At 36.9% G+C, this 26,579-nt stretch overlaps 4 protein-coding genes and 1 pseudogene across 5 annotated transcripts; all 5 read right to left on the reverse strand.

The window, feature by feature from the left end:
• Nucleotides 1-910: 910 nt before the first annotated feature.
• LOC119409677 lies at nt 911-3,740 on the reverse strand (annotated as a pseudogene).
• Nucleotides 3,741-5,589: 1,849 nt separating this feature from the next.
• apoc2 (apolipoprotein C-II) lies at nt 5,590-6,950 on the reverse strand. Its single transcript, XM_037676168.1, has 4 exons — nt 6,816-6,950; nt 6,262-6,325; nt 5,796-5,952; nt 5,590-5,709 (listed from the first exon to the last, which is right to left on the reverse strand). The coding sequence occupies exons 2-4, from the start codon at nt 6,311-6,313 to the stop codon at nt 5,625-5,627; spliced, it is 294 nt and encodes a 97-aa protein (XP_037532096.1). The 5' UTR covers nt 6,314-6,325; nt 6,816-6,950; the 3' UTR covers nt 5,590-5,624.
• A 5,792-nt stretch (nt 6,951-12,742) lies between these two features.
• apoa2 (apolipoprotein A-II) lies at nt 12,743-14,280 on the reverse strand. Its single transcript, XM_037676166.1, has 4 exons — nt 14,213-14,280; nt 14,056-14,100; nt 13,429-13,639; nt 12,743-13,167 (listed from the first exon to the last, which is right to left on the reverse strand). The coding sequence occupies exons 2-4, from the start codon at nt 14,096-14,098 to the stop codon at nt 13,011-13,013; spliced, it is 411 nt and encodes a 136-aa protein (XP_037532094.1). The 5' UTR covers nt 14,099-14,100; nt 14,213-14,280; the 3' UTR covers nt 12,743-13,010.
• A 2,572-nt stretch (nt 14,281-16,852) lies between these two features.
• apoc4 (apolipoprotein C-IV) lies at nt 16,853-18,297 on the reverse strand. Its single transcript, XM_037676167.1, has 4 exons — nt 18,281-18,297; nt 17,566-17,608; nt 17,389-17,473; nt 16,853-17,214 (listed from the first exon to the last, which is right to left on the reverse strand). The coding sequence occupies exons 2-4, from the start codon at nt 17,606-17,608 to the stop codon at nt 17,031-17,033; spliced, it is 312 nt and encodes a 103-aa protein (XP_037532095.1). The 5' UTR covers nt 18,281-18,297; the 3' UTR covers nt 16,853-17,030.
• Nucleotides 18,298-20,964: 2,667 nt separating this feature from the next.
• apoc1 (apolipoprotein C-I) lies at nt 20,965-21,960 on the reverse strand. Of its 2 annotated transcripts, none has more exons than XM_037676169.1 (4): nt 21,868-21,960; nt 21,553-21,622; nt 21,341-21,476; nt 20,965-21,264 (listed from the first exon to the last, which is right to left on the reverse strand). In XM_037676169.1, exons 2-4 carry the CDS (start codon nt 21,605-21,607, stop codon nt 21,201-21,203), a joined length of 255 nt encoding a protein of 84 aa, XP_037532097.1. In that variant the 5' UTR covers nt 21,608-21,622; nt 21,868-21,960; the 3' UTR covers nt 20,965-21,200. The 2 variants fall into 2 exon arrangements, with proteins under 2 accessions (XP_037532097.1, XP_037532098.1); XM_037676170.1 differs by having other exon boundaries at nt 21,553-21,619; nt 21,868-21,942.
• Between the last annotated feature and the right edge of the window lie 4,619 nt (nt 21,961-26,579).

Below are 26,579 nucleotides of genomic sequence, written 5' to 3' on the forward strand. Positions count from 1 at the left end.
AAGTCCAGCAGTATTATTGTATGTTTGAAAGTGAAATTTTACAACTGCCTAAAACCAACAATAAGTCGACAGATTCGCATTAAGTTATTAGTATTCTAGTTTTATTCATATTTTCTGCCCTAAATATACAGCATATGGTGCTCCACTAAGATGGAAGAATTTTATTTAATTTGGAGAAATAGCCTGCTACCATATAAGAAAGATCTCCGTAAAGCTAGAACTGTTCTTTATAATAGTATTTGTCTATATGCATATATAAATAAATAATAAAAAACAAAACCACTGTCTTTAATTTAAAAACCTCACTAAAGAGGAAATGAAAAGAGGTATGAACATTCAAACAGATTGAAGTAGTTATTTTTGTCAGCTTCCCTTAAGAAATATCTTTGACGTTGCACCCTGCAAACTTTATTAAGTATTTGTCAAAATACAGTAAGTAGCAAAAAAAAAAAAAAGGGGGGGGGGGGGGGGTGAATTGAAATATTTTAAATGTTAAATGCAGATTTATTCATTCTTAAGAAGGTTTTTAGATCAATGCTTCTTTTCCAATTAAGGAGGTCACCATTGAAGAATTAGCTAAATGTGTCTGTAATGTATAGCTATATCAGCAAACCTTTTGTCTTTAACATAACAACAAATTAAAACTATACATATAGCTTAGTGTTGACTTTTTAATGAGAAACTAAAACAAAACACATAACACGATGAACAATGGAATCATTTTTCAATAATCTTTACTGCTATTGTATTTATGAAAAAAAAAAAATAGATTACTTGTATAACACTAATTTATTTTATGTATAAAAATACTTCCATCAATGCTTCATTCTATTCAACAAACTGAACAGAAGCTGATCCTCCTACAGAAACTTTATTGATGTTGTTTGCGATCGTGTTTGTTTGTTTCCCTTCAATGTGTTGCTTCTGCCATCAGTGGAGGGAGTGCAGTGGTCAGTGTGTACTGGTCCATGATGCTCCCGATCCATCCTCTGTATTTACGTAGCTTGGAGTAAAGTGTGGGGTGAGCTGGGTTATCACAGCCAAGACTGAACCACAACAGCCCCTGCAGCTCGCCGCCACACACCATCACTGCTGCTGTCATCCTGGAGAAACAGGACACGACACTATGTTCACAATGTCTGTGGGGAAACTTGTGCAAAGTTAAATTAGGATGCAATGATACTTGACGGAAAACAATAAAAGAGATGGGGGAGGGTGATGGAGGCAACAAGACAAGAAACAGACATCTATCAGCATTAGTGGCTGTGGTTTGTGCTCACCAGGCAGTTCGTCTGTGTTTGCTTGACCAGCGCAGACCATGACAATCCCAGTACAGCCTCGGAGAAAAGTTGTTCAGGCAAGTCAGATCATCCACAACAGGCACAGTTATACACTTCAGATGTGGAGAGGGCTCATCTGTTTAAAGAAAGAAAGATGTAGGTTGTTTCTCTGAGTTATGCAATCCATGTTCTCCAGATCACATTCTCACATGAAAACTAAGTGATGTACATACAATTTATTTTAGTTGACAAACAGCTCTTCCTTGATATCAAGCGGTTTCACAAATTATACGGAGCTTAAAAATGTAACTCTGGTGTAAATAACATTTTCAAGGTCTACTTCTTTTAATTAGTTCTGATCACCAACGAGGCATTTTGTCAGGTAATTAAAAACTGATTAAAAAGGTCACAATTAAAAATGACTATTCATGCTTTGTTAGAGCTGAAATGACCAGAATATGAATGAGCTTCAGAGTGGGTTAACTGTGACTTGCTGATGAGCCCAACATTAACATTATTGGTGATGAAAATGTGAAAAATATCAACACTGCAAGCCTAAATCTCTGCAAAGTCATTTCTTCGGTGAAACAGCTGTTGCTGTTAATTCCTTCATCACAATAAGTGCTTTTGACATTTGTAAAATGTTTATCAGAGACAGGTTTGGGATGTGTTTCGACTAATTTTTCACTGTTGAAGCCAGGGAATAAAAACAAGCTCATGGGGAGACATTTTGACCCATATAACACCTCATATTGGTTTAAACAACGTTTAAACGTTGTTATTTATGCAGCTCCAATTAAACGAGGAGGCACAGCAGGCACAAAGAGCTGCACTATTCAAAAAAGTTTGAGATTACATAAGAAAACACATGAGCTCATGACAAGAAAACCATGAAATCAGTCCAACAAAGAGTTGTTGTTTTTTTCACAGAGACTTTACAAAGATCATGTATAAACTCCAACCTTGAGGTGATGTGTAGCTTTAACCAATGATAAGTGATTGGCGCTGACACACTTATAGTTTAGCTGTCTTTCTAAGAATAAACACATTGAGACTGGGCCAAATTAGAATTTTCTTTACCTAATTTACTCTGCATGTTTGATTTAGGTAAAAAAAAAAATAAAAAAAAAGCAACATCTAGATTTTATGCCACATTGTAGTTTCTTCAAAACACCTGATGTTTATAATCATGTAGAGAAATTGAAACGTGTTGTTTGAGGATTTTCTTAGGAATATTCTGAAGTTACATAAAATTCCTTTGTGATGTCAAACAACAGTGACCTTTAAATCTACTCACAGGAGCCCCAACCACAGATGGAGCAGGTATCTCCAGGTGCTGGGCAGCAAGTGGGCAGAGGAATGGTTTGGACATACTGGTTGAAGTGGGCTGGCTCAGTCACTGTTTGGAGGTGAACGGTGGGGGCTGTGACAGATTACGTGAGTGATGGGAATGTGCTGCTCCGTGCCTTCCTCCATAGTTTTGTCGTGTTCTCAGAGAGAGACCGTTGTCCTGTAGGATCTGCAAAAGACCGAGGAGAGGCTCTTAATTTATCAATGTCAGGGTATAAAATGGTCTATAAATGGCCACCAGTACATCTCCATCAGACGTGAACAGCAAGTTGATTAAGACTGAGATTTTCAGGAATAGTCAACAAGATTGAGATTTTTGCAAATTGGCATGATTGTAAATGAGTCCTTGAGACTCGATGAGACTAACGTGTATAAATAAAAAGGTTGAATGAATGGGTGTTCTAGATAAGTGAGCAAAGGTTAGTCGAACAAGTAATTAAAATAAAAATATGAGTTGGAACACGATGCTAATATTAAATGGAATATCTAACCATTTACACATTAAAATAATGCACACGCCCTAATAAGCTTTTGGGTTGTCAACCTATTTGTTATTATTATTGTTATTATTTAAACAATATTAGGAAAACACATTTTTCCTTACAGCTATTGAAAAAAGACTGGGCATTATAATATATTGACCACTAAAATTCATCCTGCATCCTGTGCTCCAGCATCAACATGTGGCATGGATGATGCAGAAAGAAAAGCTTTGCAGAGAGTGGTGAAGGCTGCACAGAAGACTGTTGGAGTCAGTCTCCCCACCATCACAGACATCTACACTTCTAGAAGAGAGCAACCTGCATCATGAAGGACCCCACTCACCCAGCACACACACTTTTTGTCCCGCTCCCCTCAGGTAGGAGGTTGAGGAGCATTAAGTGTAGAACCACTAGACTGAGGAACAGCTTCTACCCTGAGGCTGTTAGACTCATGAATATCTAACCAGAATAATCACTGTAATGCCACTTTAATTGGTGATATGTGCTGCTGATGATCCATGCTGCTGATTTCATGCTGCTGATTATTTCATGCTGCTGTATTCATTCATATTCATTCGTACCTATCTGCTCACACAGTCTAATGTTCATGTTGCTGTTGTTACGCCATATTTTTTTGCATTAGTGTTAAGCGTATGTCTTAGATCTTTTAGCATACTGTTTGGTGTTCGTTTAGCGTATATCTTAGATCCTTGTTTACTGTTTCTTTTTACACTTTATATTTTTACTATTGTTGGATATAACTGGTACCCTGAGTGCATAATTTTGTTCCACCTCATGTTCCACATGTGGTGAAATGACAATAGCGGACCAGTTGCTCCTCACAGTTCCAGGAACTCATCTTAAGCGCAGAGGTGACAGGGCCTTCTCTGTAGCAGGACCAAGACTTTGGAACGAGTTACCTCTGCTTGTCAGACAGGCCCCCTCCCTCTCGGTTTTCAAGTCCTGTTTAAAAACTCACTACTATTCAGTAGCATTCAACACCAGATGATCTGTGTTTTGATCCTGTATGCTCCACACTGGTTAGTCGTCATTATCTGCATCGTTTTTATGTCTATATTCTGATTTACTTCATTTTGTATATTGCTTTGTGTGTTACCTGTTGTTCTGTTTGTACAGCACTTTGGTTGGCCTTGTCGCTGTTTTAAGTGCTCTATAAATAAAATGGTATGGTATGGTAAACCTACTTGAACTTGAGTTTCTGAAACAGTGTATTTTCCATTGTGTTTTATTACCAGTATCCAACATGAATAGGTTATATGCCACGCACTTCCGTTTTAGCACTTCTGCATTATTTGGCCACATTGATCACTTCCGGTGCGAAGGCACCAGTGGGTTAGCAATGGTGTTTTTCATTCGGTCGCTACAGGACTTGCCGACAATGACTATTAATGATGTTAATAGAATTATTCAGACGTCCTCGAAAGCCCAACGGACAAAGGCTTTAAGCTCTATGTGTCCAATTTCATAAAGGATCTTGAAGGTAAGTTAATTATTTGAGTTAACCAAAATGCCTCCTCATCTACATCTGACATAGCCAACGTTACAATAGTGTTTTGTAAATGTCACCAATCAGCAGCATCAGCTGAAATGAATCTGCTGGTTAAGACAGAACCAGTGAAACAAAATCTGATTCCTCATCAAGCATATAGACATTCTCAGAGAGATATGCACACATACAACATCCTGCAAACACTCATATCTAATACTTTAACAATGCTTGTACTTTGTACTTGTATGTATTATTTAGCAATAGTATTAGCAGTACAGCCTGTTAGACACGCAAGATGTAATTTGTCCCCTGGCTCTAACCTTATGATATTTAAAACTATTTGAAGTCTTTTTAATTCAGCGTCAGAAGCGGGTGCTGTTGTAGATTTATGCATTTATTAAAAATCACAGCACTCTCACATCTGTGCTTATCAAACAAACTTCACATCCTTTGTGTCAGTTTCTTTGCATCTGTGTTTATTTTTCTTTTCATCCATTATTAATTGCAACAGAAGCCTGTGCCCTGTTGCTGCCGCAGCTAATAAAAAGTCCCGCGTCACACTGCAGATTATTACAGACGTAAACACGTGGATCTGTGCTTTAACTGGGAAGAACAAAAACACAGCTCTGACACAAACGAGCAGGAAGAACGTCAAACACGACAGTTAGGTAACATAAATCCTCTTCAGACTTTTTTTTTTTGTATAAAAATTTTATTTCAAGAGGTAACACATGTTTAAATTCCTTCTGTATAATCAATTAAAGGCAAATATGAGCAAACAAAATACCAGTAGATGGTGGTAAACTATAGCGTCATTGGCACAGGTTTGTTTTTTGTCCTTTTTTTTTTTCCAGCTTTTCTTAGTTCTTTGAGGTTTTGAGGTGCATGCAGGGAGGTTTGAGTTCACGTCACTTGATGTAGGCGGCTTTTTAGGAGCAGGTTGAACTGTTAGAAAAGGCAGCTGAGGTCATTTTATACAAGTTTTATTCTATTATTATCTTGCTAGTGGTGAAAAAAGTGATAAAGCTGGTCATGTGCGATGCCGGCGTAGGTGCTCACAACAGTGCTTGTTTCGTCGTAAAGATTCCTGCAAGCAGAAGAAATGGGGGAAAAAAATTGTAGATTATGTCATTTTTATATTGTATTAACAAAGCTTCGTTTACAAGCCCCTACTTTGCTTTCTCATCCAGATTCAGGCCTTTGAGGCTTTCCACGTATCCGCTGACGGTGTTGACGGCGCTGTCGTAGTACGACTTTACGGTTCCTGTGATCTTGGTCAGCGTCCCTTCTTCCTCCTCGGCCTGCCTCGGCACACGGAAGCTCTCAGCACCTGCAGGAAAAGAGGTCAGAGGTCAAAATCATCCCATTTTTACAACAAAGTCAAGTTTGATTTTCCAAATCCCCACCCTTGTCAAGAAACATTGAAAATTTGACTTTAAAAATTGAACTATTTTAACAAAACTTAGTTCTCAAAAGAAAAATTAGTTTTTATTTATCTCCTTTTAGTTACACACTTTTCTGCAAGTGAGTGTGTAACAATGTCGTCTGACTTTAGCTTAAAAAAAAAAAACTAGAAAGCACAACTTTCTCATTTTATTCTCAATGGATAAATAAAACAGTAGTGAGAAATTGTACTTACTGAGTGCAAGAAGTGCAACGAGCACAGTAACAACCAGCAGCTTATTATTCATGGTGCTTTGAATCTGAGGAGCAAAAAGACACTTCAACTTTACAGTTCACGCCACCAGGGTGAGCCATTGTCATAGATTTCACTCACGCCTCAGTCATCTCTGTTAACAGTTCATAAATGACTTTTTATCTCTAAGGGATAAAAACTTTTCATCCTTTCCAATTCAGTTCAACACACTATCTTCACACATAAAAGTTGTTTCTGAGTCATTCTCAAACTTCCACGAAACATTCTCTGCCTACAATATTCTAAAGCAGGGCTATTCAACTAGCGGGCCGGGGGCCAAATCAGGCCCACTGTGAACTCAGTTTGGCCCCTCGATGGGTTCATTTTTAAGTAAAACTAGATTTTAAACCAATAAACAAACTTACTTAATGACAATAACTGCTGGATGTCCGGTCCCTGAGCTCTTGGCTTTCAGTAGCTGTGACCCCCTGAGCAGTTTAGTTGAATAGCCCTGCTCTAAAGCGTTCATTAAATGAGCTCAAAGTGTCAGTACTCACTGTTTTCCCCCTCCAGAACTGACTGAGAACGTAGAGTCGGAGGATCCGCTGACCCCGTCTCTTTATATAGGAGCGTAAATGTGTTGACTTGTTGCTCTCAGAGCCAAAGTGCACTCTGTGGGAGATAAACCTGCACTGTTGTCTGATACAATATGTGTCTGCCGGACGTTAGTTTATGTGGTTATTATATAAAGACAATATGATTTCTTTATTTAATTATTTTCCCGCTATCTCTTTACAACAAATGTAGTAAAATTCAGTTTTTCAGGGGCACAAGCTGAAGCAGCCTGAACGTTCTCCTCTAACACTGTATGCCACGTTTGAATATGCCACAGTTACTCCTGGTCATTGATTAGGTCAGAATGAGGTCTCCCTTATGGAGCTGTGAGTTTCAGCACACCCACTCAGCTCCATAAGAGACACTTGTTTCATGCGGAGCAAAGGTGACGTGTCCATGTCACGCCACTATAGTCCCAAGTCCTGTCAAGATGGTCGATAGTGGGCCGGACACATCACATTGGATGAGTCAGATCATGAGGCCGATTCGATAAATGTAATACTTCCACCTCAGATAAAAACTTGTTACATTTTTCAAAATCATTTCAATGGATTATATAAGTAAAAGAAAATATCTATTTTTACCACTCATTTATGAATAAAAGGATGTTTATTATTGTGAAACAACTTGACAAGGTAAATAATGCTCCAGTTATAAAGCTGCAGGTTGCTGCCACCAGTATTTATTTAAAGGCGTAGGAGTAAAAAGTGAACATTTTTCTAATCATTTGTAAATGAAAGCATCACAAAAGTCTTCTAAATCATTCCTTAATCAGAGTATTTATCTGATTCATGCTATTTGTGAAATAAATTAAATGATAAATGTTAAATAATTTGGGTACCACTTTACAATAAGGCTCCCCTTATAGATGGCTAATAAATAGTTTATAGATATGTTATTAATTCCTCTATAAACACTTTATAAATTATTAATAAATATGTAATATGCATTAATTAAGGGTGACAGAGAGACACAACTGACCAGGCTGTTGCCAAATAGTGAGCCAAATCTGTTCACCTATATTTCATCTAGAACTGTTATATTAAACATTTCAGACTAAGTTACTACCTTGTAAGTACAATAAGCATTTGTAAACCTATTTCTTTAGTATATGCTACAGTATTGTACTTTATCACTGCATTATAAGTATCTACAACTGATGTTATATGCTAAAGAAATAGGTTTACAAATGCTTATTGTGCTTACAAGGTAGTAACTTAGTGTGAAATATTTATTATACCAACATATTTGGCTATTCTTTGGCAATAAACTAGTCGGTTTTGTCTCTGTCACCCTTAATTAACGCACAATAAATATTTATTAATGATTTGTAAAGTGTTTATAGAGGAATTAATAACATAGCTATAAACTATTTATTAGCCATCCATAAGGGGAGACTTATTCTAAAGTGGTACCAGAATTTGAATTCAAGTGCTTAATTTGGTAGTTGGTTTTTTTTTTGGTTTGGTTTTTTTTCTCTTTTGGCCTTGGACTGTTATTTTGTTTAATTGGTGGTAAATATTTTGCATCGAGTTAATAAGTACTAATGTTTTCTGGACGATCTTCTAAATGTTTGTGCTCACTGTTTATTTCTAAAGTCACAGTTCGTGGAATTCTAAGAACAACAAATAAATTAACAGAGTGGAAATAAATGGCAGAGATGAACTCAGCGCACAGAGCAAAAAATAAATAAATAAATAATTATTTTTGTTTTGTAACTGAAACATATTCCATGTCTGTATCACCAAATATCAACGAGGGAACTTTATAAATTATTTGTCCACAAAACAAACCTTTTTGTGCAGCATTTCTTTAATACTAAATATTCAACAAAATACAAGACAGTATGTGTATATTCAGCATTGATAATTCAGTGTACTCTGTATAAAAAAATGCATTTAGAATAAATGATTAAAGTCATATAATATTTGTTAAAAGCAGGAATAAAAATAAAAGAAATAGAATCATGCATCATTAAGATTGTACTGAATGTGAATAATTTACATAAATGTGTTGCATTTGATTAATTTGGTTTATTACATAAGCATAAATGACATGTAATTCAAATAAATATATCCTATTTATTTTGTATAGATAACCTGATTATTATGCAATTCAAACAATATACTTTATGCATTTGAAATAAATACACTTGTTATTATTAATTTACAGTAATTATACTTTATTACTGAATACATAAACCTGAGGATTATGTATTTAAAATAAATAGGTTTTATTACACGAATGGATATGCATCATGTAAGATTTATTAGATAGGTTTGTGTTAAAATTATCAAAAAAAAAAAGTAATGGGAATTTGTCATGTAATAAAATTACATAAATCTTAAAAGTTAGGGTTAAATATTTTTGTGAGTGACTAGAAAGCCTGACTTTTGTCGTTACTTCTTCTTTAATGTCAACATTTTGATGGAGGCCTGAGCAAACATCAGTCCATCATGTGATTTGGCCTCACATGTCATGCTGCTTGTGACCTCAGATCTCAGGTCAGTTTGAGTCCAGCTGCAGGGATCAAAATGTCAGAGAACCTGGGGCTTCATTTCCATGCAGCTGAAGAAGACTGTGCTCTGCAAAATGCAACTCTATACATTCACAGCCAGAATCCTCTGAAGAAATCCAAGACTAAAGGGACAATGTGTTGAAATATTGCAACACAGGCGTTTCTGTTTGTTTAATTGATGGGCAGCAACTGTCCGAGGCAATTGTTTGCCTGAAATGAGGCGAAAAGTCGCAGAAGTTCCACATGCGGTTGCACAATAATTCAACTGGAAACAGAATCACACTCGATTAAAAGGAACTCCATTAACTGGAATTAAAAATATGAATATTTGTTGCGGCATCGACACTCCACTGACTTTATTGTCAAAGTAAAAATGATTAAAATGAATGATCTTTGCATGCAGGGAGACAAATGATGAGACACAAATGTTCCAGGGTGGTCGATCAAAGTTTGACTCAAAATAATAACGTATAAATATAATTATTTATGGTAGTTATTTGTCAAACATGTCTTATCTCTCCTTTTTTTTCATCATTTTGGTCAACTCAGTCTAAACTCATTGAGAGTTTTGGTGCACAATAAACAATTGTTCTTTCTTTGGTAATAAAATAGTTAGCAGAATATTTAAAATTCATTATTCAGTCAAGGCAGAATTACTTGTGTCACAGAGAAGGATCTTGAATATCTTTGGTGTGCTGTTTTTTTAAATAAAGAACGGTTTCAAAAAGTGGACTCTTCAGAATGCTCAAAGAAATTTATAGCTGAACGATTTAAACTCATCCGGACGTACTTGTTTAAATATCTACAGCTGAAAAGCTGCATGGGGAAAAGACAAAACTATAGAAAATCGTTTACAAAAATATCATATGAAAGTCCATTAGAAAGAAAAAAAAAGATTTATCCTAAAAATATTATATCTAAAATGTATTTACTGATAAGCAAACATTGAAGGTATGAACATCGAGCTAATACCATAGCATTTTATTTCTAGATCACTTAAAGTATGACACAGCAGCCAACCAAAGTGCTGTATAAAGAAAAAATTAAAAAACAACAGTAAAAACTATAAGACAACTATTAAAACACATAAATCAAAATATCACAAGTAAAAGAATATAACATTAAGAGACAGATGCTAGCTCACTCGAAGTTAAAAGCCAAAGGGGAAATAAATGTGTTAACTAATGAGGATGAATGGGAAAAACATTTAGGCAAAATTTGCACGATGGGGAAAAAAAAAACAATCCTCACAGATGCACAAACCATTCGCACAAGACATTCGACTAAATCTGTTAAACTGTACTTATTCAACTAAAAAGCTCCAACCCAGTCTCCTTGATGCTGCAGATGTAATAAAGATGATCAGATTTATATCAGATGCTCTGGGACTTGAATAAACTAAGAAGTACTGGGGCTCCTTATTTATACAGCTGGATAAGTTATTCCAGAAACAAATCATGAGTGGCCCAAGTGTTGCTTTGCTTGGTGGACACAGATTTATAAATTTTTTTAGATCATTAGCAGCAGAAGCTAGCTCTATATAGCAATGGCAGCTAAAAAATAATAATAAAAAAAAAAAAGAAAGTATTCTGATGTTATAAACATAGTTCTATTTTTATTGTTGTCTGTCTAAAACAGGTCTCTCTTGAAAATGAGTCCTCGTGACTCAGTCTAACCTTTTCATTTGATGCTATTTCTGTCTTAACGTGATTCTTGACCTGCCATTGTGTATCTGTTCCTCCTTCCTGTTCCTCTCAAACCCAGCCGGTCGAAGCAGATGGCCGGTTGTCCTGAGCCTGGTTCTGCTAAAGGTTTCTTCCTCATGAGGGAGTTTTTCCTTTCCACTGTCGCCTTCATGCTTGCTCAAGATGAGAGTTCTGTAATGAAGTTAAATTCAAAGCAGTCTGCTCCTCAGAAAAATAATGTTAACTTATATATATATATATATATATATATATATATACAGTGCCTTGCGAAAGTATTCGGCCCCCTTGAACTTTTCAACCTTTTGTCACATTTCAGGCTTCAAACATAAAGATATAAAATTTAAATTTTTTGTGAAGAATCAACAACAAGTGGGACACAATCGTGAAGTGGAATGAAACGATATGTTTGGCGTAAAAGCAACACAGCTCATCACCCTGAACACACCATCCCCACTGTCAAACATGGTGGTGGCAGCATCATGGTTTGGGCCTGCTTTTCATCAGCAGGGACAGGGAAGATGGTCAGAATTGATGGGAAGATGGATGGGGTCAAATACAGGACCATTCTGGAAGAAAACCAGTTCGAGTTTGCAAGAGACCTGAGACTGGGACGGAGATTTATATTCCAAGAAGACAATGATCCAAAACATAAAGACAAATCTACAATGGAATGGTTCACAAATAAACGTATCCAGGTGTTGGAATGGCCAAGTCAAAGTCCAGACCTGAATCCAATCGAGAATCTATGGAAAGAGCTGAAGACTGCTGTTCACAAACGCTCTCCATCCAACCTCACTGAGCTCGAGCTGTTTTGCAAAGAAGAATGGGCAAGAATTTCAGTCTCTCCACGTGCAAAACTGATCGAGACATACCCCAAGAGACTTGCAGCTGGAACTGCAGCAAAAGGCGGCGCTACAAAGTATTAATGCAAGGGGGCCGAATAATATTGCACGCCCCACTTTTCAGTTTATTTGTTAAAAAAGTTTGACACATCCAATAAATTTCATTCCACTTCACGATTGTGTCCCACTTGTTGATTCTTCACAAAAAATTAAAATTTATATATCTTTATGTTTGAAGCCTGAAATGTGGCAAAAGGTTGAAAAGTTCAAGGGGGCCGAATACTTTCACAAGGCACTGTATATGAATGTTTCTGTTCAGTTCCCTGAGATGACTTCTGTTGTGACTTGGTGTTATATAAATAAACTTAAGTGAATTTAATTTAATGTGTAAATAAAGGTTGAATGAATGAATGAATGTAAAAACCCATTACCCCCGACACAGCAGCACTGGTGGAATGAGTTCTATTGTACATTCAAAAATATTATGTATTGTGTCAAAGGCAAACCAGAGGTTTTTCTCTTAATCTGGGATATCATCATCAATAGATTATACCAAATATGAAATGTTTTTTATTTTATTTTATTTAGATCATATGACATGAATACAGTAGATATTATATTTTTGTCTGAGACCAGTTGTTTTTCTTCTTATTATTTTTTTTTTTTAGGAAGGAGGGTTTGAATTATAGCTCAACATGTTTCATGGATTTTGTAAATTATGTTGCAAATGCTAAATATTTAATAAAAATAAATATATATATATATATATATATATATATATATATTCAAAGAACTGCTTCAGATCGTTTTCAGTTAACTTTATTGAACACACACTTACATACACGATAACACCCAGACTTGTTAGTGTATCAAACAAATAATACTGTACATGCAGAACATGCATGGATGGGTTTTGCTGTATTTTTACAACTCTGCATGATTTGGCCAAGACTCAGATTTCTAAACAGGTGGAGAATCTTCTTTGCATTGAGTGTTGCTCCTCACAACCTAAACTGACGCAGATTATACGAGCTATTATTTATTACAGGCATTATTTGTAGCCGGTCTTCTTTACTCAGCGGGCATGACTTCATCCAGGAAGATCTTGATGTGGTCGATGGCGCTGCTCAGGCTGTCGCCGACGTGGGGGCGCAGGTAGTGTTCGTACACACCCAGCAGTGAAGTGCGGGCCTTATCCACTAAAGGGCCTGCCTCTGCTCCCAGACCACTGCGACAAAGGATAAATAATTTCAAAACATTCAATATGAAATGGTTCACCTGGCTCAACTACTGCCAAAATAATAGATTTGTGAGGTTTCACAGCACATTAGTCCAAGAAACACATTCAGTTGTCAGAAGACTAAAATAAAACTTCAAGATCATCAATAGAGGTTCTTCAGGTCTCTCTTGTAAATGAGTCCCTGAGTCTCAATGGAATTAACCTGTATGAATAAAGGTTGAATGGAAAATCGATTTGTGTGATTCTCACCTGGCGACCTTGACGACGGCCTGCAGCTCAGGCTTGTCTTGCAGAGACTCAGCGAAAGCCCTGGCGTGCTGTCCGTGCTCGTGCTCGCCCGCAGCAGCCTGCAGCTTGCTGTAAGCATTGATCAGTCTCTTGTAGAAGGTAGCTTTCAGCGAGTCATATTTGTCAACAAGCTCCTTGGACGGTGCAGGAACCTGACACAGGCTCGTAGAGACTGAAACGAAATATTTTCAACTTTAAATTCACAATCTGATTTATTTTTTATTATTAAAGTGAATTGGGTGAAACTAGATCTACTGATTCTCTTCAACGTAAGAAAATATATTCAATGCAAAGTCTCGCCACAGAAACGAATTTGGGTTTGTCTATGAATGGAACATACAACCAAAGAAAAGACAAGTTTTTGTTTAATGGAAGTGTCATTTTGCATGTGAACTAAAGTTATTAAAGTACTGAGTATGCCTGTAATCAAAGATTAAAACATAAATGCATCACAAATTTGCTAAAGTTGGTCAGTTTTGTAACAAATAATATTAATACAAATGTTTCAATCAAGTCTGCTCCCTGACAGATTTGCACATAAAAATAATTTCAAGATAGATTCAAGACAGTTGGAAAATGTTGCCTTACCCTGCAGGACGAGGACCAGAGCCAGGACAAATTTTGCGTTCATCTCTGAAACAACAGAAAAACCAAATGCAGAACTTTTAAAACTCCAGTATGTGTTTTGAGAGTGAGTGAAATCTGCTCGGCAGTGTCTTCGGGAAGATGTTGGCTGAGCGATTACCTGCAGCTGAGCTGGACGTACCGATCCAACAAGTGACAGTACTCTCTGAAAGCGAGTCGTCTGTAAACCAGAGAGCACATCTGGACGAGATGATATAGGGAGGAACTGCAAACAAACGTCACAGGGTGACAGCGCGCACACTCAAACACACACGCTTGCACTCGCACACATTCACCTAAACAAGGTCCAGTGTACAGGATCATACAGTGCACATGTGGAGATAGGGCCCAGTGGTTGGGCAATGGTTTGGAAATGTAACCTTTTTTTTTTTTGCATTTGTATGAAGGGTGCACCAAGAACCCTCCTGATTCTGCAGATGTGGGGTGTTGACACAGTTCCATGCTGCTTCGATGTTGTAACAGTCACATCTTAGATGAAAAAAAGAACATCTTTAAATTAACCCATGTGTCCCTATACTTGCTGCAATAGAAGATAATGTTGATGAGATCAGCACTTTCTAATCAGCGTTTCTTAAGGGGCAGACGGAACAATGTCTACTCAGGAAGATTTGTGTGCTGGAGTTTATCCAGACAACCTCAAGGCTTCACCTTTCTGCCTTGTTGCATGGCACAGACCACATGGAGAGTTACTGAAGAATAAATGATCACCTGCTGCCATGAAAGACAGGTAGTGAGTGTTTGTCAGTTGTTGATTAAAAAAAGGTGGTGGAGCAATTTTAACGAAACTATCAGAAACTAATTGTTAAATCTACAATCCAATAACTTCCTCAGCCGCAGCTAATCAGTCAAAGCAAACATAAGACTGGCTACAGCTCCGTCAACTTTACAGACATCGCACGAAAAATTGGTGTGTTAGTGTCTGAGAGTCATCCCAAACACACACTCTAAGCACTAACATATCATGCACATCTTTGTTAAAACAGGCAGGCGATCTGCAGCACTTCAAGGCATGCTAATTTTAGTTTTTGTAATGTTTTATATGTTCTCACTTTATGTTTTACTTTTGTATCCAAAGCATCAGATTTTAAACAAGGTATATTAATCATGGTTGAGTCACACAAACATTCAACTGTAAAATAGTGACTCTGAACACTTTCAAAGATAAACAAAACTGTCTATTCTTATCATATTCATTCAACCTTTATTTATACAGGTTAGTCCCATTGAGCCTCGAGGACTCATTTACAAGAGAGACCTGTTTTTTCTTTTTTTTTTTTTTTTTTTTTTAGGAGATGTATGAAGGCAACAGACCAAGAAGTGATTTAAAGATGAAAATGTACCAGTGACAGAGTCTGTGGGAAGTTAATGATGACCAGTTAACCAGTGAATATAGGGTTCAATGATGGGTATGGTAGTTACAGCCAGTTATGAATCTTAGCACACTGTGATAGACAGCATCCAACATCTGCAAGGTGTTTGTAGGAGCGTGCTTCCTAGCATTCAGAGTTAGACAGGATCTATTTCTGAAAAAGAAACCCAATTTAACTTTCAGTTTCTTTACTAGGTTTTCCACATGTACGTAGCTTAAAAGAGAGATGCGAGTCGACCAAGATACACAAATATTTGTAGGAATCGACAAACTCAAAAGGGACACCATTTGAGGATAAAATCAGAGTAAGAACTGCTTGGACTGACTTCCTGTTTGAAAAAAGCATCCCTTTGGTTTTGTTAGCGTTTAGGTCAAGTTTGAGACAGAACAAATCTGACTGGAGGATGTTGAAAGCAGATTGCAAAAGCTGGAAAACCTTTGCAACTGTTTGAGCTCAACAATAAACTATTGTCATCAGCATAGAAATGTAAGGATGCATCAGCGATTCTCTGCCCTGTAGGTTGTAAAGAAGGTGGGTCCTAAGACTGAGCTTTGTGGTACACCATTGTTGACTGTTAAATAACTGGAGGAGATACCATTATGTTGAACACATTGCCTCCGATCTGAAAGATAGTTAGAGAACCAACCAATGGTGTGTTCTGAGAAACCAATTTCTGAGAGCTTATGACACAAGATGACATGATCCACATTGTCAAAAGCTTTAGACAGGTCTAAGAAAAGTGCGGCACAATAATCCTTAGCGTCCAATGCTTCAATAATTTAAAGATGAAAATGTACCAGTGAGAGAGTCTACGTGAAGTTAATGATGACCAGTGAATACAGGGCGCAATGGTGGGTACGGTAATTACAGCCAGTTATGAATCTTAATGCACCATGATAGGCAGCATCCAACATCTGCAGGGTGCGTGTAGGAGCGTTCATGTAGATTATGTCACCGTAGTCAATGGGGGGAAGGAAAGTTGCAGTTACAAGGTGTTTCCTAGCGTTCAGAGTTAGACAGGACTATATACTGTAACTGTAAATTAAAACTCTCCCCCAGTATAGACTAAAACAATAAAGACAAGGCGCGGTGACATTCACTGTAGAGGCAAACAGAGGAGTTTTATTGAGTTTAAATCAAAGATAATTTATAATAATTGACCTTTTGAAGCCAGAGAAACAGATTGACAGAAATTGGCATGTTGTATTTTTAAACAAACATCTGAACAGAGCTGCGAACACAGTCAATCAACAAGAATCAAGATGAGAAAAACATGATCTGAAGGTTTTTTTATTTTATTTTATTTTGTTAAAAATTTTAAGGGCAAAGTCCTGTTTGTTTGCATGAAGCAGAAGCAGGTCCTACTTTGACTTCAACTTCTAGGTTCGGATTCAATGTCTACTACATTAACATTATTTGATTTTAAACTGGTCTGTGTTTATTTTTCCGATTAACCAAAACCTAGTGACAAATAAGAATAAATGATCTTAGCAGTGACGGTTCAGAACTGAATCCATGGTGCTCGGACTCTAAGTTGTAAGTTTATCTTCAATCTTGGGGCTTTGATGGCATGTTGTCAATGGTTGTCCATATCTTCTCCCTTAAAGAGCTTCTCACATTAGAGGCCCACTCAGTGTAGCTGTCGGCCACTGGTTGGATGTGGTCTTCATAGTAAGCACCAACAAAGCCAAGCACCGTTTTCCCAGCGGACTGGATTTTAGCGACCGCTTGCCTAAATACAGACAAATACATAAAGCATGAGAGGCACATAAAAATGCATTGAGGACAAAGATTTTTACCAATAAGGAAAAACAAAAAACATTATAACTAATTAAATACTTTGCAAAGAAGGATCACTTCTGTGAATGAGGGGTCATGAAGGGTCTCAGAAGTTGAAAAGAATTACCCAGCTGTCTTTGCAAATTTCTGCGCTATCCCTGTGGACTCTACCTCTTCTGTGGCTGACGTTTGTGCCAAAGCCGGTTCCCAAGCTAAAAAAACAAGCATACGTTTTAGTCCAGTAAACTCAAGCTCAGAAAAATAAAAATATATACATAATAACTATTTGTTTTAAAAGACATACCTTGCAGCAAAACCACGAGAACGAATACAATCTGAAGATGCATCTGTCAAAAAGAGGAGGAAAAAGAACCACTGGTTTGTTACAAATCAAGTATATTCTTTTTTTTTAATGATCTTCATTCTAAATGTCAAAACAGCTAACATATATATATATATATATATATATATGTCTATAAATATATATATATATATATAGTTTTTAATAAGGATTAAAAAAAACATACACAGAACACATACAGATTTAAACATACAATTGAAATAGATGCTTATTAGTGTCACAATAAGCACAATAGAAAATGAGTTTTTACCATGTCCTTTGTCTCTCTTCAACAGAAATTAAATGAGCCAAGTGCTACAGTAGTTGACTGCTTTATTCGTATGTACACGCCAGATGATTATCAACCCTGGGTTTTTTTTTCAGCGCTTCACCTTTTTTTTTGTCATGCCAAACCGCAAGGCAACATCAAAGCAACAAGTCTAAACTTTTCTAAAGTATTGATCAAGTTTCTCCACTCTCTCTATTTTATTTACTCATAAAACATTTTGCAAGTTAAGTTTTAATGGTAGGTTTGAGCTACGTTGGGGTATATTTGCTGAGACAAGTGAAGAAATGTTGCCTTTTCAAACCTGCACATCCTGAACTGTTGAAATGTTTTAGGACCAACATTAGCTGAGTTCAATAACTGTCCAGGCGCCCTTTGGATTAGATAACTCACCTCGGTCCGTGGGTGCTGAAATGTGTACAGACCAGGCAAAGTCTCAGAAAAGAGATACGTGTTTCAGTTAAAAAAAAAATGGGTTCAAATAGATACTTTCAGAACCAAAGTCCATCACTTAGTTGATCTGATCTTGTCAGATAATGGGGTCTTTCCACGCTACTGGACAACGTTGAATTATTCATGAAATCATATTTTTACTATTCAACATCCCAAAGATGTCTTAACTCTTCATAATGAACCAAAATATAAACATTTTTAATATATTTAGATTCACTGTACAGAAACTAATGCAGTATGGCTTATGTTAAAAAAATGAAAAATCACTGTATTCACTGTAATGGGTGAGATGTGGCTTTATCTGTGCTGCTGATTATCCACGCTGCTGATCTTTTGCCTTCATGCTGCTATATTCATACCCATCTGCTCACTACAGACTCATGTCCAGGCTTCTGTTTAATACTGTGTATTATTTTACATTATTATTGATTAGCATATATTTTAGATCCTTGCATACTGTTTCTTTCTAATCTTTATATTTTTGCGATTTTTTTTGGATGTAACTGGGACCTTGAGTACACAATTTTGTTCCACCTCATGTACCACATGTGATGCAAAGGACAATAAAGAACCTTGAACCTTGATATGTTTGCCATAAATCTTTGGAACTTGGAATAAAAATGGCTTTCGATGCTTTAATGTAGTCCTCCTGTGCTTGTTTCCGATGATTTATTGTAGTTTGTCATCAGTTAATTTACAATTTAACACCAAACCCTTTTCAAATTAGTTCAAAACATTAAACTGAACCCATTTGACTCAGTTTCAATAATTCAGGGACTAAAGATACAAAATAATCACATTATAATAAATTATGCAAAAGAGTATGCTCAATCATCCAGGTAAATAAAGCACAACGATGAGATGATGTCATCTGGACCTTTTATTTTAGAAAGAAACGTTTTATCTTTCGTCAAGATTGAACTTTTTTGTGATTTTTTTACCTGGATGACTGAACGTACTTACTCATTTTCTTTTTAAACATTTCATCCAGGTTGTCCTCAGTCTGGTTATGTGAGTAAGCATCCATTTTGCCTTTAACATGTGATTGTTATGCACTAATGATTGTTTTATACTGATGGTCCTCCATTTTGCATGTCTTAAACCAGTTCCTGGTACTTCCACAGCAGACTGGTTTGAAACATGTCAGTAAGGTGCTATTTAACATGACAGATCCGGTTGGCAGGCTCTGACTGGTGAAGGCTTTCAAATGAAATATGAAACTTTTTTCCTAAAAATAAACTGTCCAGATGACATGATTTAACTTTTTTTTGCGATATAGTTAATTATCTTTCAGTAGCTGCAAGGACGTCTCAAACTTTACTCAACGTCTTTATCTCAATGTGAAAGTGAGCTCAAAGAAATGTGCACGGTTGATGTGACAATAATCTGTGACTTTGCACACGGGCCTCCTGCCTCTGCCACTTTGCTCTCTTCATTGAAAAGGATTTCATAGAACTCAAAAGTCTAGTTGATTATTAACGTATAATAAATAGTGACTTAATACCAGGAGTTATGAAACCTGCTGGAGCTCATCCTCTGATGTCGCCGGTTCATCATAAATAACCTGTTCTGTGTTGGACATGTCATCTGCTGATGATTTTATTATGAGAAGCCACATTGTTTTTCAGTCATTTTAAGTTTTATTTTATTGTAAACTGATATTTTGTCAGAGACAATAACTTTCAGAGCTGCTCAGTGCTGCTTAGTGTTCTTCAACAGATAAGGTTACTATAAAACACTTATTTAAAATATTAAACAAATAAATGAGATGATACACACACATATTCCTTTTTTAAATGTGAATGTCCTTCCCTTATTTGCATTTGTGTACATTTTTTTTGTTTTCATCTATTTTATTATTTACACATGAATGTGCCAGTTTCATGTTTTCGAGCCCATCGTGAAAATGAATGTTGCAATTATTGCACGCAAGATTATTTGTTGAAAGAAAAGGCATTGATTGATTTTTTTTAATCCACTTTTTTTTTTTTTTTTGCCTAAGTGGCGGTGTTTTTCATATTTGAGTCTAGACAGGTCACCAGTCCATTGTGTGGATTACCCACTGAGAGGCAACTCATCAGTTGCATGAAAGTCTTTGGACCGGTGGAAAACCAAGATAAGGGTTTTAAAAAAACAAACATGTTTCACAACTTGAAACTCGAGCCAGTGTTTGACCAGGAACCGTTCTGAAAAACAAACACAAAGTTGATTTGACCCTTTAGGTCCCATCACTTGCTTAAACAGATTTGAGCAGACTGTCCTACATCCATTATCTTTACCCGCTTCTTCCTTCCCGGGTCACGGGGGTCACTGGTGCCCATTTCCAGCAGTCTGGTTTGTGTAGCTAAACATTTATAAAAGTTATTGATTTCATACATGTATTTGTTTATTTTGTTGAATACAGATGTTTGAATACTTAGCTACACGTTGTATTTTAATATGAGAAATATAATTAATGTTTTTGCTGCACTTCAGCAAGATCCCACTTTTTAAATACAAACATCAGCTCCATTCAGTCTGGTTCTGTGTGCGATATGTCTCCTGATGTGACATTAAGAAAAAAAAAAAAAAAAAATGCCCTCAAGCATTTTTATCAAACCCATTCAAAGCAATCATGAAAATCATTTAGTTTGTACACAAATCCTTGCTTTATTTGCATAGAGAAATATTGTTAACAGAAATAAAATATACACATTTGATGGTTTTTTTTTTATTGCACCTTTTTTTTTTTTTTACATTTAACTCCGAACAGATTAAAACAAAAATTTCACAAACTGTTTAATCTGGCCAACATGGCCTCTCAGCATGATGAGGTGTGTGGGGGGGGGGGGGGGCAGGTGAGGAGACATGGACCACCTCCTCAGTCTTGGGACAGCTCAGAAAACTTGGTCTTCAGCTTCTGGAAGCTGTCCGTGAACCAGTTGCTGTGGAGGATGGGGACATGGTGTTACACAGAGCCGAGCGTGCAGACAGGAAGTGGGATGGTTCTGAGCTACTTACTGGGTTTTCTGCGCAAATTCGCTGTTCTTTATGGTTTCGATGGTGTCCCGGGCCTTGTCAGCCACGCCCCTGCCGAACTCCGTCATTTTATCCTGGAAGTTGGCGAACGAGTCGTCCTGAGGAGCATCCTGAGCCTCTGCAAGACCGGAATAACAACTTTACAGAAGCCACCAGCAGGAAAACCGTTATTTCTCTCTGTCTCTCCAACCTACCTGTGTAAGCGACAAACGCCAGCATGAGCACGGCAGCTGCAAGGTACAGTCTCATCTTGGCTGTGAACTGCTGAGGAGAAAGGAAAAAGGTTTTTTTTACTGCACTCAAAACTTTCCATTTTGAACTGGACTTTGCTTCACTGTCTGTTTTCGGACTGAAAAAGAAGTCAGCTGTGACGTCAGCACCACAACACTGGACAGCTCCCGTCCATCCTCCAATAAAAAGTCTCATCTTGCTTACAACAAAATCAGATATCTCTTTCTGCTTTATTCAGCTTTTCTGCTGGTCTGTTTGTGTAATAATAAAATGCATACCTGTTTTTATCCGTGTCGGGTGAAAATGGAGTAAAAAAAAAAAAAGCGTCTTGGAGCGTCAGAGTGTGCGCTCCTTTTATACACCAGGATGAGTTTAGGGGGGAGGTTGCGCAAAATGTGAAATTTAGGTCAGCCTGCACGCACATTGGCCTCGAGACGTCCCTGCCCACTTTGTTGATGAGCACGGGCCGACCCACTGCAAAGCAAATCAAATCAGCATGATCATTGATAACGAGAAGCTCGGTTTTATGTGTTTATGTCGCACGCACGGCATCTGCAAGCAATCTCACAGGATTAAAGAGGCAGAAATTAATTTGTTATATGGTCCAATCCCAATTTTGAAAAAAAAAAAAGGTGCAAAATGTGAATAAAATCAGAATGCAGTGATTTGCTAATCTCATAAAACCGTATTTTATTCACACATGGACATAGTAAGTTTTTTATTATTATTATTATTTCAGCTGCTCCATTCTTCAGGAGTCACCACAGAACTCACATGAAACATTTGGCCATTTGTTTTCCACCAGATGCCCTTCCTGACACAACCTGGGCTCGAACTTGCAACCTCAAGAAATAAGATCAATTAAATGTTATAGCAGCATAACAAAACAAAGAACAGAGCTGTGTTTATCACTGTGAAACACCCCCTCCTCTTTTAACAACCGTGAAACATTTAGGAACAAGAGACTAGTTGTGTTTAGAGGAAAATGTTCTTGTCTGGTGTAGAGTTCTAGTTTCTTCTATTTGATGGAGCAAATGTTTTTCCAAAATGTACTTTTCTGCATTGATGGCAGCTTTTTAGATGTGTATCCATATTATAGGTACTAACGCACCCCCATACAATCAAGGAGGCAGACACATGAGCTGTGCACTGATAACAAACTGGGTCCTCTTTAGTGCAGAAGCTGTGGTGCACATGGTTTTCAAACAGTCTAATTGTTATTTGTCTGATCACCAAACACTTTTCCGTATGTCTCAGACCAGTTTAAATTAGCACTGGTCCAGAGAAGACAGTGGCGTTCCTGAATGGACTTCACACATGGCTGCTTTTCTCATATGCATTTATGGATGACACAGCAAATTGTGTTTACAGACAAGATTTGTGGAAGTGTCCCTGAGCCCATGCAGTGATGTCCAGAACAGAATCAGACTGATGATGATGCAGCGCTGCCTGAGGTCCAGACGATCACAGACATCTAATGTTGACTTTTATCCTGGTCCTTTGTGCACATATATGTCTCCAGATTCCTGTCACCTTTAGATGATGTTATGCACTTTAGATAGTTGTTTATTCAAAGTCTTCAGTTGAACATTATTCTAAAATGGTTCCACTTTTTATAGATGTAGTTTGTGGCTGACTGGTGAACTTCTGTCCTTTTTTACTTCCTGTAGATTCAGAACGCTCTTTTGATTCTCCGTCCTCTTGCTGGCTTGGTGCCAGTTAATCTGTTAGCTGCAAAATGCTCTTCCACTGGTTTCTTGAATATACCAATAACTTGAAATGTTTTGCTCTCATACAATTTACAAATATATAATTAAAAAAAAAAAAATTCTTAGTTTAAACGTTTGATATTTCCTGTTTACCATACATTTGCTATTGCAAATAAAATACTAGTTTATAAGATTTGCAAACTATAACATATTTTCTATTTTTCACAACTTTTTCAAAATTTGGGTTGTAGTTTAACATTCTTATAAGCATTCTGTTTACCAATAAACATTCGCTCTCTTGTCTTTGTTGTGTAATTTTTATACCTCTGGTTCATTGCACTGTGTATTTCTACTTATTTAATACAACGCTGAGTCATGAAATTAGCATAAACTCTCCACTGACATGGCCTTTTTAAAAAAAGTGTTTGGGAACAGACAACTACGTGGAGACTGTTCTGGTTTTCAATGTAAAGACCAAGGAGCTGGTGCATGTCGGCTTCAGGAAGAGGTTTCCAACAACGCCTGGAAATATTTGTGTACATGTCTGAACGACTGGCAGACCGACACCTCAGTAGATCAATAACACGTCTGTCCGTCTGTCAGTCAGCAAAAACAGTTTGAGCAGATAAGCAGAAATGTGATGTAGAGGAACATAGTTCATCACTGATAGGATAAGAGATGAGTTGTTAAAAACAGCTCCTTTGGACCTGAAGTGCTGGCAAATAGGTGACTCTGTGTCAAACAGGCTGTGGTTATTGTTGTTGGCTGGTTTTGACTCATAGCCCGCCTTATAGATATGAGACATATTCATAATATACTGCAGCAAATCTGACTGCAAAACTATTCAAAATACTACAGTTTTAATTAAAAATTTATGTTAACACTGATATTTAAAGTCATTTTCTTGATTTTATTACTCCTGGTATTAATGTTCTTTATTATTTTTTTCTATTTTCTTCTAATATTCAGAAAAAAATTATACATTGTTTTTAGATACATTTAAATAGAAAATAAGTATTATTGAGATTTTGATCTTTACATTTACTTTACATTTTGTTTTACATTTTACAAGACATTTTTGGTGCCTTATGTCAGGGGTGTACAAACCTTTTAGGTGGGCCAGAATTGTCTAGAATCTAGACAATAATAATAATTCTAATAACTCATTTAGACTTTAGATGAAAGAACTCGTGAGCAAAAGAAAAAAAAATGAATTTAAGAAAAGAAAACAAATAAAAAATTGTGATTTTATCCTCCCACCCCCCATCCCCCTCATTTTTAAATTCTCAACAACTTGAACAATATTTTGGAGAAAGGCTTAAAGCTTAGTTTAAATTATTGTAGATCCAGAACATTAGGAGTCTCATAAACATCAACCTTTTGTTTATTTATTTATTAAAATAATTTAATTTATTAGATTTTTTAGGGTCTAATATTTGTTTTCTTGTGCTTGGAATGTTCATTTTGTTTATTTTCAGAGACAAACGCCTAAAATGCGTAGCTGTTCTTTACGGGGGTGGAACTCAAACACCCATTTGGACCATGGGGGGCCCAAAACGGTCATCTAAGTTCTGAAAAAGCGTCCAGCTGGCAGTCGCTGTTTGAAGGGACACTGATAACTTTGATCAACTTGTTTGTCAACAATACGACTTTATATTGTTTTAAAAAAATGTCCAATTTCTCCCCATGGATTATTAAATCAACTGAAATTAATTTCTTTGAAAATACATTATATTTAGCCAAGTTTTATGAATTATTATCTAAAATTCTACTTTTTGGTAGATCAGTGAAGGGTTGTTGTAAGATACAGCTAAATATTTGTATTGTACTTACCGGTAATATTGAGAAGATTATTCTAATCTGTTTTACTGTTAAACCTAAGACTTTTAAAAAGTATCACTGTTAAATCTAAACAAGGTCTACGTCTGCATCATCCGTTTAAGCCTGTGTGTCAAGTTATACCATTCTTTAACCGCAGTCGTGGGCCAAACAAAATCACTCCAAGGGCCGCAAATGGCCCTCGCGCCACACTTTGGACACCCCTGCCTTATGTGTTCTGTTTTAGGAACAAAATCAAACAACTAAAAATACATGTTTTTCTGTGTGTCTGTGTGTGTTTTTCCATTTGTTCTGCTTTCCTCAAAATAAATTCTTACTTCTAAGGTCGGCTTGCAAACTGACCTTTTCCTAAAAAGGAAATGACACAGACAACGCCACGTGTCCCAGTCTGCCAGATATCATGTGACTCAAAACAAGAACAGTTGATGTACTGCAGTAACCCTTCATTTAAACTGGAAAACATAAGTAAAAAAAATGTGTTTTGATTTACAATTCAATGCCCTTATCCCTGCATAAAATCTTTTTTATTTTATTTTACTGTCATCAACAACAAAAGATCGTTTATTGCAGAAGATTTGATTATAGAAGTTAGTACTGTTGGGATAAATACACTCCACCTGAGCACCCAGTATCCAAATGATCCCTGAATGACTAAAGCTCCATTTCCTTTGTCAGGAAATGGCCTGCGGATTTTATACGTAAGCCTGGACGTGCGTGCAAACAAGCTCTTTTTGAACAGTTGCATAACAAACCAGGTATGAAAGTGCCAATCAGACGTCCTCCTAATGTTCAGTAACGAGCACCCCCCAAAAAAAGTTGTTTTTGTGTTTGAGCAAGGCCCCTGCAGTGTGTGCCAGCTCTGGAAAACACGGAAAGAATGAAGTGGACATAGCTTTGAAAAGGAGGCTGAAAAAAGTCCCCTGCAGGGATGTTTTTAAAGGGGTTACTTGCAGTCACGGGCGAGCTAGCACCTGCTAATTTTTGTCTGTTGTTGTTGTTGGGCAGTTCTCAAAGTGCAGACACCGTATAGGAACAGACGGAGCAGAAGTGCTGAAGCAGCAGGACGCTGCTGCTTTTCCTGTTTGTGCCCGTCGTGAGTAATCCTTCAACACAACTGGCTGTGAGGAGTTTCACTCGTCAGTCAGAAAATAAACACATTCCTATAAAGGATGGATTTTATGGGGGATAGAGAGCTGGTAAACAGTTAGTCATCATTTCGGTTTGCGCAGAGCACCCTTTAACACAGACAGATGTGGTAAACATGTTTTGTCATCAACCATGTGGGTATCTCTGAAGAGCGTAGATAAACTGACACAAAAACAACCGCAACTTCCACTTTCTTAAAGAAAATCCTAAATTGTGGGTTTGATTATCGAACTACAGTTTTCAGTTGCGTAAAACTGATACTTTTTTTTAAAGAAATTATCGCCTGCCAGCAAAAA

This window comes from Nematolebias whitei, chromosome 5, assembly GCF_014905685.2.
Source record: "Nematolebias whitei isolate Nwh7 chromosome 5, NemWhi1, whole genome shotgun sequence".
NCBI lineage: Eukaryota > Metazoa > Chordata > Actinopteri > Cyprinodontiformes > Rivulidae > Nematolebias > Nematolebias whitei.